The sequence below is a fragment of the Epinephelus lanceolatus genome, chromosome 9, assembly GCF_041903045.1.
Source record: "Epinephelus lanceolatus isolate andai-2023 chromosome 9, ASM4190304v1, whole genome shotgun sequence".
Lineage (NCBI taxonomy): Eukaryota > Metazoa > Chordata > Actinopteri > Perciformes > Serranidae > Epinephelus > Epinephelus lanceolatus.
The window spans coordinates 22,421,541-22,434,520 of NC_135742.1; the positions used below are offsets into that span (position 1 = coordinate 22,421,541).

At 41.4% G+C, this 12,980-nt stretch overlaps 1 protein-coding gene across 4 annotated transcripts in view; it reads left to right on the forward strand.

Annotated features, from left to right (window-relative positions):
* pdlim5a (PDZ and LIM domain 5a) overlaps positions 1-12,980 on the forward strand; it is an 84,865-nt gene that overhangs the window by 69,337 nt on the left and 2,548 nt on the right. For 3 of the 4 annotated variants that reach the window (XM_033619083.2, XM_033619086.2, XM_033619087.2), the window contains 4 exons: positions 5,223-5,305; positions 8,782-8,977; positions 10,314-10,494; positions 12,852-12,972. In XM_033619083.2, the coding sequence (XP_033474974.1) occupies positions 5,223-5,305; positions 8,782-8,977; positions 10,314-10,494; positions 12,852-12,972 (581 nt within the window). Of the gene's footprint in view, positions 1-1,916; positions 1,995-5,222; positions 5,306-8,781; positions 8,978-10,313; positions 10,495-12,851; positions 12,973-12,980 lie in introns of all 4 variants that reach the window. The other variant, XM_078170689.1, reaches the window with a different exon arrangement.

Here is a 12,980-nt window from a genome sequence, read left to right on the forward strand (position 1 = left end):
GGAAAAACATTTTATTTTTTTATGCACGGGGCAATTTTGAGGGCGGCATGCAGTGGTTAGCACTGTCGCCTCACAGCAAGATGGTTCCCGGTTAAGGTGTGGGAACCCTCCTGTATGGAGTTTGCATGTTCTCCCCATGTCAGCGTTAGTTTTCTCCAGGTACTCCAGCTTCTTCCCACAGTCCAAAGACATGCAGGTTAATTGGTGACTCTAAACTGTCCGTAGGTGTGAATGTGAGTGTGAATGGTTGTCTGTCTCTATGTGTCAGCCCTGTGATAGTCTGAAGGGTGTACCCCGGCTCTTGCCCAATGTCAGCTGAGATAGGCTCCAGCACACCCATAACCCCTGACAGGATAAGTGATTACAGAAAAATGAATGAATGAAAAGGAAAATGAAAGGTCAATTTTAAGATTTTTGGCTATTTTGCTAGTTGTGTCTTCTTTCAGACTAATGGACAGAAAATGTTCAAAATACACATTTAGGTATTTATTGTAGTTCAGATTACCATTCTGGAAATGTATGAACAAAGTACATATTAAATCAGATAATGCCATTTTAGCCTCATTTAAATTTCTCAAAACTTGTAATTCCAAAAATAATAGTCTTAATGTAAGCAATCAACTCGAAATTAGTTTTTTCTCAAACTCTGAGCCAAAAATCTCTACTTCGGCAGCACTTACATACACCAAACATTTCAGTTTTATTCCTATCTATATTCAGAAGGTTTTTACTGAGAGGTTTGTTCATATATTATTCATAGCCTGATTTATATAACATATTATCCCTAAAAATGTGGCAAAACTGATTTTTATAGCTGTTGACAGTAATTTTCATAGAGTGATAAAAAGAGATATCCAAGATTCCCTCTTTAAAAACCCTTGACTCTAGTACAGAGGTTCCCAGCTGTTTCAGCCATAGGGTCCAGATTTCTCCTTCGTCATTAGTTCAAGTTCAATTTATTCAGTTTCATTCACTGTACTTAAAAATGAAATTTGTTTTTTTTTTTTTTTTACAAACTTGGCATGTTTGCAATCCATTTAGAACAGATCCATAACCCCCTTTTGGACCACGACCCACCAGTTGGGAACCACTGCTCTAGTATGTCAACGTAATGAAACAAGAATTTTGAATTTGGCTTTGTCCAATGTTCAGATTTATATCCAGGAAATGTATGTATATCTGTACATGTTTTAATAAAATAATGCATCTTTTGCATATTTAAATATAAATATTAATAGAAAATTTAAACTTGTAATAAAAAAAAGAATTGTCCCAATGGAAGTAATCAACTTGGGAAGTTTCATGATGATATCTAGGATATCTAGTTTTTACCCTGTTCGCCTGTAGTGTCTCCCCTACTTAAAGGAATAATCAGATTCTTTTGGATACTTATGAATATTACAGAATTGGAACAAATGAAAGTTCAATAAATAAAGTACAGAAATACAAGCAGAGGTGAAGGTGCCGTTGGCCTGTGAAAAATTATTCACAATAGTTAAAATGTAAATGCAGTCTAATGAAGCAGGTAATGAAATTGCAGCTAGCTGGCACTGTCGGCCCACTGTCTGTGCTCTCTCTCTCTGGCTATAGATGTTGAGTGTGCACCGTATCCTCTGGCTCCTCCTGTCAGACACACGGTGTACAAAATGATAAGCAGATAATGAGAATGAAGAGAGATGTTCTGCAGCGTGACAGTCTCTTTCCTATAGAGAGTACTGGTATCATCTAAAGGCTGATTAGCTGGAATCAATGCTAACACAACAGCCCGCTGGGTGCATTAATCACAATGCTTGTCACTGCACTGTAGCTTGTGTGCTCATTGTTTAACAATGTGTGTATTCATCAGATGCCTTTTCTAACAGTGTTCATTTAGTTTAGATCCTTCTCGCTGTGATATTTTTCTTCTCGCACCAAAGGGTGTCTTGGCATCAGTCTGCCACAGAAGAGGGGGACCCTCTCTTCTCTTCTCCTGTTGATGCTGTCTATGTCTTTAGGTAAATTTGAAGTCTTCTCTCCTTTCCCTGTGAGTTGACCGCACATCTCTCAACCGCTGCTCCACAGTTACATGATGAAGCACTCAGAACATTTGAATCAGTGATTTCAGAGGTAGTCCTGGGTGGTAAAGTGAACCCCCTGCTCTGTAGGGACCATTTAATGTTATGGATGTCCCAAATGTTCAGATGAAGTGTGTGTATGTGATGTCAGGGCAGAGGCAGGGAGCACAGCTGAAACACAGAGCACTCAAGTGCAACATTCTCCCTCTATCTTTCTCTCCTCAGTTCACCTCTCAAAGTTTCTATCACTCTCTCATTTCTTCTCTTTGTGTCTCACTCACACAAAACATACAGGCACAACTTGTCGTAACTATGACTGCAGTTGCCATAACACTTGTCTCCCATGAGTCCCCTCACAGCCAGGCACAAGTGATACAACTGTTGGTATCGGCTACAACTATGCATTATGGGTGTAATACGTCTGGGGAGAGATTGCTGGCCCACCCACGCTCCTCAAGTGACGCTAATGAACACACACATACTGGAAACACACACACAATGTTTTTCATAGAGAGGTTATTCATTTTGAATCATATTAAAGGGCAGTGGCGAGTTTGAGGCCTTGGAGCCACATTTGATTGAAGAGCAGAGACATGTTGCACCCCTGCAGCACGTTAGCTGGACAAGCTCTGGCATCTGTCTGCAGGACAGGAAGTTAACCAGAGCAAGACTTTCAAAGACTGTCTCGGAGTTAGAGCAAAACTGCAAAAATATTTAGTATTCAGACAAAATAACTTCAAGAAAACTGCTCTGAAAATATGTAGTGCCTTATTTGATTTTGTATTTTTGTTTTTTATCTTCCATGTGATTAACAATGGCTTTTCATATGAAAGAATATTGTTGATTTCAGATGTTTATCGGTCACTTATAATTAACGGACAATCAGTCAATATAACCCTCCATTAGAAACCTAAAATTTCCCTGACAGAAAAGTGTCTCCAAGAGGTGCTGCCTTACATGTAGATCTGACACAATGAGCACTGAACTACAACTTAAACAAGCAGCTAAAGTTTGCATCATGAGGGTGTATTTTTTTTCAGAGACACATTTTGTCTTAGCCTGGGAACCAGACAGACTGTGAGCTGAATTTTCTCTGGCAGATGCATCTGGTATCGGCATGGTCAGCTTGGGGCCAGTCACAACCATTTAGCTATTATGGGGCAGGTTTGATATGATGACTGACAACCTGTGGAGCCTTCGTGTTTAATGCAAACCATGTGATGATGTCATTTTTGGCTCATGTACCATCACAGCGAGGATGCCACGGCGAGCATAAACCTAGCCTATGTTTGGAATCGGATTCTAACATACTGCTTACAACATTCTCGGCCTTTATGTACTGCACGCTGCCTGTTAAATGAATATGCTGTCACCATCAGACATAGTCATATTGAAGTATCCTCATGCAAAATAACTGATTCACAGACATATTGATACACTATCACAGCTCACCTCTGGGTGCTGCAGTCTGTTTACACTTGACCATTGCTCAGCACAAGGTCACACGTTTGTTTTGTTGCTCTGATTGGTTGTAGGTCTGTCCATCTACGGCCGATGATAACGAGAACGAAAAAAAATGTGTTGCCTTAGTACTCAAACCAGTCCCATGGATGTATATGTTTACACCTCTATAGAGACAAAATGTGTCACCCTGTTAGACAACACTGCTCACTGAATATAAACTCAACACCTATAATAGCACTGTGCGAGGCTCCATTTATCTATTTTGTGTAGAGATCAGGTCCTGTGAGGTCATTTTCCCTATTCCATCATTTGAATTAGTGCTTTGGCAACGTTTGATGTGATCATCACTAAATTTTACTGCAGAGTCTCTTAAAATTACTCAGCCTTTGACCCAAATGTGAAATTTAGTTTTATTTCTTGGGGCCCATGAAAATGGACTGCCAGTGTTGCCGTGGGGATTCATTCAGTTTGTCTCTTCATGACTTCAGTGATGCATTCAAACCTGTTCGCTGTGCATACAGATGAGACATCAGAAATATGAAGAGAGGTTTCAACTATGTTTACCTGTATGGTACTTGTTGTGAAAATGTAGGAAAAATCCACTAAATAACTTGAAGTCTACCATAAGAACTTTGTCTCCCCTCCATCATTAGTACTGGTGGTCTGGCATCTGTCTACAGCACATCTGGAGCGGTCACTTTTATTCATTACACCGTACGACATTTCACTCCACCATAGTCCATTACTCTCTGTGAATTGATATTCTGGCATTGGTTTTGAATGGGTGTGCTGTGCAAACCTAATCGTCTCCTATCCATCATTGGGCCAGCGGCCTGTTCTGCCATGAAAGTGGCACATGGGCAACATTTCCGTGCATACTGTATTCCCAACTAGGAAGTGCGCACTGAAGTTGATCACTGTACTGTTTTGGCTGTAGCTGCATGCTGTGTTTTGGTTGGTACCATATTTGTCTGCGCTCTGTCAGCAGGTAGGTGGTCTGGAATCTGTCTTACTGTATTTCGACAGGAACTTGAAAAATGATACAGTGCTGTTTCTTTTTTATTCCTGTCATTCTTGAGTGTTTTTTGTAATGGCTATGAGTAGCCTACAGTGGGCCTCTTTGTAAACCTTTGTAAATAAAGAAACTAAGACACAGACTATACAGTATGTACCCATCACTTTCAGTGAGCGGGGTGCACATAGTAACCATGAATGTTGCAGTTTAAGCCAGTGGTTCCCAACTGGTCCAGCCTTGGGGTCCAGATTCCTCTTCAGTCAGTAGCTGGAGGTCCCAGAGTTGAATACATTCAGTGTCATACTTGCATTTGGCCATGTTGTTGGGCTAGTTTGCTGCCTAACTCAAGTAGCTGTTTGTCAGTCACTCACTCTACAGCAGGAAATGGTGCTTCAAAATAAAAGCTTTGTGCTGGAAATTTACTGTACTTAAAAATAAAGTGTGTTTTTTTTACAAACTTGACACATGTGCGAGTCACTTGAGGTCCATTCAGAATGGGACGGTGACCCAATTTTAGATCGCAACCCACCAGTTGGGAACCACTGATTTAAGCAGTGCAAATTGAGTTTTGTGTGCAGGGGCAATAGTTTCTGGTGTGTTTTAATTTAATGAATTTAATTATGATTTGAATATGAATTTAATTTAACTAACTGATTTACATTTAATTTCTATTTTGTTTATCTGCACAGTGAAGAGGGAGAGGAGCCAGAGCTCAACAGCCATGAGTCTGCAGTTATCAAGACCATGACCAAAGGACCTGCAGCAATTCGGGGTAAACTCTGTGTGTGTGTGTGTGTGTGTGTGTGTGTGTGCTCTCTCATGTCCACTTGATAGCGGCACATCTTAAATGGTTTTTCATTTGCTTTTTAACACGTTCACAATGAACACTGGTTCTTGCCAGCTGTAATTTTTCCACGCTGTATAAAGTATGATTCATGGATCGGGGACCAAGCCACAATTGGCATGTGTCCTATTAACTGACTGAAATAACATTTCCACGTTTGTGAACACATTAAAAAAAACAGAATATATAAATAATACATGGGGTTTGGTGACTAAAATACATTTTTTGTTCATCGACTCAATTGCCGCATGAAATCTGTGGAATAGTACATTACTGCCTAAATCTGCTGCCAAACCCAACAAAGGTGTATCTGTGCGCCTGTGTGAGTTCCTTTTACTGTAGGCATGTTGTGGTATTTTTTCACTTAATGAACTGGTAGAATATAATCAGACTAAGGTGCCTGAACTGTTTTCTTAGCATAAGTCACGGTGAATGCACACATACCTAAAATGTAGAGCCCCCCAAAATACATTCCTAAAAATAAACTCTCATTTAGGAATTGAACTAAATCTTCTTTTAACTAAATTTTTTTGATTGATTAATATATTCCTCCCCTGCTGTTAAAAAAATGTTATTTCTCTTCTCGTACAAAAAATGTTTGGTTCCAAATCCTGGCCTAGTGTAAAACTGATTTACTGCTGTTGGATTGAATGTTGTTGCAGCCAGTTAGCGAGGGGAAAGAGGCTTATTTTCCATGGTTGAAGCGTGACATATGTTGTGAAATAGGTCATTGCAGACTTGCTTTTTCTTTTCTCGTCTTTTTCCTCTGTGGAAGCCCATTAAGCAGGCAAGAAGGCCCCGCTCTGCCTGTGGCGCCTTGCTCAGTCACACGTGCAGCAGTTCTACTCCGTTAGAAAGATAATATTTACTGAGCGGACCTGTCGGGAGTTATGAATAAAGTTTTAAAGGCATGCCACAGAGCTGCGGTGTAATGCCCATACTCCATCTGCACTCAGCCCATAGATTCTGAAATTGAGCGTATTTTTTGGGGCATCATTCCGTTCATCATGCACATACAAAAAAAAGCCTATTTACCTGTTTAGCTGTGACTATTTATCCATGAAATAACTAGCCTATGCATTATACTTTACCCCACCCAGTCTGTGAGGACAACTCCTCTCCTCTCCCCTAATTTTCTCCCTGTTATAACTGCCACTCACCAAAAATCGTAAATGTAGTCACTTACCCAGGGTCTCAGGCTCATGAAAATATACTACTAGCCGAATAGCACCATAGCAGCAGTAAGCCACTGACCCATTTTGAATCCTGAGCTGCAGTTAAGGAACCCAGGCTGTCAGCCGCTCCCTTGTTGCAAATGCCCATTGTAAAATATATTGGCATGGTGTTAAAATTTAAACACACACACACACACACCCCAATGCTGTCACCCATATCATTCACTTTCCTGCTCCCCCTTATTCCTGGAGCAACTTCACCTCATGAAGCGCATACTGGTGTGATTAATGACAGCTTCACTAATAGGTTGAAACTGTGTAAAATTATTTGACCTAAAAATGCCTCTTACTTACACTTAAAAATGTTTACTACTTTTTGGAGGAAACTTTGGTTGAGGTAGCCTCAGAGAAAGAAAACATTTATATCTAAGGCATCCTAATGCTATGTTTTAGCCTCCATCTAGGCTGTCAAGCTTTGACTTAAAGCTCCAGTATGTAGGATTTAGTGGCATCTATTAGCAGAAATTGTATGTTTTATTCATAATTATGTTTTCATTCGTTTATAATCACCTGAAAATAAGAACGGTTGGGTTTTTGTGAACTTACAGTGTCATTCTACAGTAGCCCAGATTGGACATATCAAACACTGGTTCTAGATAGGGCCATTCGCATTTTCACTTCGGCCATCATAGTTCTCCTACACACTTGGCACATGGAAGAAGTTTCAGTTCTGCAACCTCACTGTTAGATGCCACTTAATCCTACACACTAGACCTTTAAAGAGCCTATAGGAATACTTATATTTATAATGTGATACTGTGCTTCTTATGATGAACCTAGACTTTTTAGTGAGCTTCAGCTCATTTAGTTGTCTGGCTCTCAACATTACTATTCTGGTTTAATTTCACTGTTGTTTTCGGCCACAGCAAGCTCTAAAAACCCACTGTAAACTCTACTTAGTAACAAAGTGTGGCATTTAGCAGCTAAAGAGTCAGAGATCTCCCTCAGAAGCTGAGACAAAAAGCAGAGCTTAAAGAGAGTGAATATGACTTACATTCATCAGGTGGCCAGAAACACGACCCCATATAATGATGATGTTGCTCCACAACTGCTGAATGTCTAAATAAGCAACTATTTGCTAACAAGTTCAACATAAAAGGTGATATGTTGAGCTTAGGACTTGTATCTGCTGCCCCCAAGTGGCCAAAAAATCAATTATTGCAAGTTTAAACTCATTCATTTTCTGTAACTGCTTATCCTGCTGAGGGTCGCAGTGGGGTGGGAGCCTATCCCAGCTGATATTGGGAAAGAGGCGGGGTACACCCAAGGTCGCCAGACTGTCGCAGGGCTAACATATACCTACAGCTGATTTAGAGTCACCAATTAACCTAACCTGCATGTCTTTGGACTGTGGGAGGAAGCCGGAGTACCTGGAGAAAACCCACGCTGACACGGGGAGAACATGCAAACTCCACACAGAAGGACTCTTCCACCCTGGGCTCGTACCAGGAACCCTCTTGCTGTGAGGCGACAGTGTTAACCACTGCTACACCGTGCCGTTTAAACTCTATTTTTTTCAATGATGAGTGTTTCAGTGAACACCGTAGTCACCCTAACGTTAAATGTAAAGCCAGCTTTGTTTCTTGCCCAGATGGAGACATTTAAACATGGCACGTAAAGGTAAAGCCAAGCTCCAAAAGTAGCCCTTGCCTGACTGTGTGCACACATACAAAAACAAATCTCTATCCACAGTATGGGATCAAAGGCCAGGCTACATGTTTAGCCAGGTGTCTGGGTTTTAAATGAGGGAATGTCTTGGTGGTCTGTGTGTGTTCGTGTGTGTGTGTGTGTGTGTGTTTGGTCATGTGTATGCATGCACATATGCCATAGGAATGTGTCAGAGGTGGAGTGAAAGATTCGGGGAAGATTGATGTGGTGAATCCATGGTTGTGACAACAGTAGTCCACCAGCTGCATGCACCACCAGGACACCTGCTGGGTGTATAAAAGAAGAGGGCAGAGGTCAAATAACTTACACACCTGGGAAGAAAACACAGACGCACACACACACACACACACACACACACACACACACACACACACACACACACACACACATACACACACATCCTTTGTGATGCTATAATTGCTCACTTTTTTGTTTCTCTTTCCTTTTACCATCCCTGTGTCTTAACCAGTGTAGGCTTTATCTCTCTTCCATCTCCTTAAGGTCACGGACCACAGGCTGGTTTGATCACCCCATCTTTCGGGATGAAGGGTAATGGAAGTGCCAGCGTCCCGAGGGGTCCTGTCCCAGCCCGACCTTTACCTCAGCCCCACCCTGAGGACACCTTGGTCCAGATGGCAGAGCACATCCCTGCTGGGACTCGCACGCCCATGTGTGCCCACTGCATCATGGTCATCAGGTGACCATGAACTCATTTAACAGAGAATTCTTTACAAGTATTACTATTCGTAGCAATCCTCAGTGTGGAGACAGTATGACTGAAGAATCCATGGGTCCGTCATCAGCAGGGAAGGAGGCTGTCATGACCATTTATAGTTAGAACTGTGAAAGAAAACAGTGAACATGCATGGCACTTAGCTCCATCATATCATGCCCATATTCTGCTTGCACCAGGGTAATCAAAAAAGAGGCAATCTCTTCAACTTGGCTGCACAGACATACATTTGTACTCAAGCAAATTAAGATTGGAAAGGAAAATAATGTCCACTTCTCAATTATTCAGCGTCTCAGTTTGGCACTCAACGTAATTAACTGGAAACCATCTCGAGTAAATAATCTGCGTATGAAACTGTAGAACAACAAAGATCTGACTGTAGTGGAGATAAGAGGAAGGGATATTAAGTTGCAGCAGCAGTAGATCAAACTGGAGACTGATGTTGTGCATCTTTAAAGACACACACACATACGCGATTGGCTGATAACAATTCTTGATGATCCTGTTTTTAGTTTAAATACAGGGTCATCTCTTGATTCTCTCATGTGTAAGTCCAGTGATAGTTGCATACAACGTTTCCTCTCATTATCCCTCCTGCCTACATCTCTTTCTGGCCGGTAGCTGACTGCCCTAGCCTGAGAGTTATCTCCCAACCTGTGTCACCTTGCATTACATATCACTAAGGATAGAGTAGCTCACATGTTAATGGATGCCAGGCTTGGACTACTATCTGAGAAAGCTCAGATAAGCACAGCTATTGTGTTGAGGAAATTAGTCTCTGTTGTTTTCCCACTTTACCTAATCATCAAAGTGGACAGTGCCAAGGTGCTGTCTGAGTGGACGCAGAGCATGATGGTCATGGTAGACCATCAGTGACGCCAGCACACTGCTCTCTAAAATGTGAATGGAGTAGCGGAGTGATTAATCAGTTATGTCCTTAAAGCACAAAGGTCAAACGTTAACTGCTTCCAACCTCTTTAATATGAAAATTCGAGTTTTATATGATTGCAGACGTAAACCCTTTGGACTGCATGGAGCCACAGTTAATACTGAATTATGTTAAGTGTTTGCCGAATGTGTTAGTATCTCTTAATAAGTCATCAGAAATCAGAAATCATCTTTAGAAGGAGCAGATGTTTACCTTAAGCTAGCTTGGGTAGTACAAGTAATTACAATTGTTAGCCAGTGTCTCTTGCACATGGGATCATTTTTGCCAATGCAGTTATTTTATAACTTTGGGTAAAGTCAAGAGTTTATTTCCACTTATGCTTATGGGTCTGTTTGTCCTTTTTTTCCCCAGGGGGCCATTTTTGGTAGCAATGGGGAAATCATGGCATAAGGAGGAATTTAACTGTGCCCACTGCCGTACATCCCTAGCGGATATAGGCTTTGTGGAAGAACGGGGATCTGTCTACTGTGAACACTGCTATGAAGAGTTCTTCGCTCCCACATGCAGCCGTTGCCAGGCCAAGATCCTTGGGGTGAGTTGGTGTGAAGCGAAAACGAGATTAGGGTGTGTGTGTGTGTGTGTGTGTGTGTGTGTGTGTGTGTGTGTATAGCATGACACTTTTGAAGTTGTTGTCTGCTTATTGGTGGTTATTTAACAGAAAATACTGTGTACTTGACATCTAGGATTAATTAATTTGGATGATTTTAATTATATGAAGATGCCAACTACACTTTTATATTTATATTATAGTGCAGGGACAGATAACATGGATAAAAGCCTAGATGTTAGCCATTTGTTCAAAGATTTTAAAGGTGCTTTCAGACCTAGAGTTGTCTTGCTTTGGTCTGAATCAGGGACTCATTTTGTTACAAAGTCGTATAATTGTCTAGAGTTGGTTTGTGTTCTCACAGCAGCATTTACAAGTGGAACAGATAAAATGCTTGCGTGAGAAAGCTGCTCTTGATTGGTCAGAATTTCCATGCAGGAAAATCAAAACGTTGAAGAGGAGTACACTTGCAAGATAAATGTGACACTTTCTAATGTCACAATGGAGGGACAACTACGCAGGTTGATTTTAGCGCTGCTCATCGTGGACTATATTGCTGTCATTGTTCATTTTAGTCAAACCATACAGTTTGAAAACGAGGCGCGGCTCCAGAAAACAATGTTTTGATGCATTGGATGTGCTGAATGTACATATTAAGGCAGTACAGGAGGAGGTGCACATTAATAATCCTCCAGGACTGTAACATGCTCATGTTTAACCCAAACAATGTGTCATGTGACTGCAGTTGGTTCAGATTGAGGTTGCAACAGGTTCTCACTACAAATGAACCGCACCAGAGTTTGTAACCGGACTGAGACCACCTCTTCAAGAAGGTCTTGGTCCGGTTGTTTGGGTGCACATCCGATTGCTGTGTTCACACCTGCCCAAACAAACCGCACTTAGGGGGCAAATGAACTTGAATTCAAGTGAACAGAACCAAACAGGGCAGGTGCAAAAGCCCCCTATGTTAGTCCCATTCACTTACTGCACAGCTGGTCTTGACATTGTGTGTGGCTGTTTTCAAACTCCACCACCTGTTGTTTGGAGACCAAAAGCGATAGTCCTCCTCTGTGGCACCCAGTGCAAACGTGTCACACATACCAATGTCTGACTTTATGGTTTATATCTCACTCCTGTTCATGCTTAGGAGAGACAAAATAGTTTGCAACATTGTGTGCATGTTAGTTTCTATGACTGACTGTCGTACAGCATCAAGATTAACAATGTGCTAGTGTAATTCTAAGTCTTGCTGCTCTGTACTTTTCCACTGAGAGCCAGCTGCAGGTTGACGGGTTTGAAGTGGGCAACTGGATGATATCAAAGCTACAGAAAAATGGCTCATGGTGATTCAACTTCTCAATAAGAGTTAAAATAGAGGTTGACCCAGCATTTAAATGTATCATTTAACTGATGTATGTGCACACAAGGCTTTTTTTTTACTTTGGGATCTGTTTCTCTTCAAGCCTTCTTCTATCTTCTTTTTCTTACTTTTTAAGTTAAGAGTCAATGTTATTAATTCTAGACCAAATAATAATGGGGTATTAAATGTACAGGTGCAGACATCATCAAAGGGTTGCTATTTGGGTCACTTCAACCAAACCTGCAAGATAAATGCATAGAAGGCCAATGCAGGAAAGTTATAGGGAATTTCTATAGTGACCATCACTGAAACTCAGGAATGTGGTATATGTTGGGGTTTTAGGAGAATTAGGCTTAGAGGCCTAGAGGCTGCAGTTGTACCATGAACCCAGTGTGTCAGGAAGCTGAGATCTCTGCTCGCATAAGAGCTCTGACATTCATCCCTCACGTGTTCTAACCTCTTTAGCCTCAATCCCTTTCAACCCTCTATTTCTCACACATCTTCAACCAGCTTACGGCTTCTTATTAACCTGTTTTCTCACTCCCTCTCCTCTAATCCTTACTTTCACTCAGGCCCACCAACTTTCCATTGATTCCCTGTCAATTTCCTGTCTTGTTCTCACAGTTTAAGGGTGGGAAAGAAAGTAATTTGTCTATTGTAAGCTGGGTCATGTGGCCCCACAAGAAAACTATATGTGTGATATTTAAATGTGACATGAGAAAATGGCAGACTGTAGGGAAGACTGTGCTTTCCTCACACATGTAAAACAGACACACTTTTGATCAATGAATAGAAATGGATGATTTTTGTTGACATGTAAAGCAGTGTTACACAGAATCATCCAAAAAGCAAGGTTACATGGCAGCATCCCTCCAAACGTCTGTATCCTAGATCTAATTTTCTAGCTCTCGTGACTGACACAGACCAGTGCTCCCAATTATAATGCCTTCAACCAGCCACTCTGTTTGCTTTTCTCACCCAGGAGGTGATAAACGCCCTCAAACAGACATGGCACGTCTACTGCTTTCTATGCGCCTGCTGTCAGCAGCCGATCCGAAACAACACCTTCCACCTGGAGGATGGAGAGCCGTATTGTGAACAAGGTGAGTGA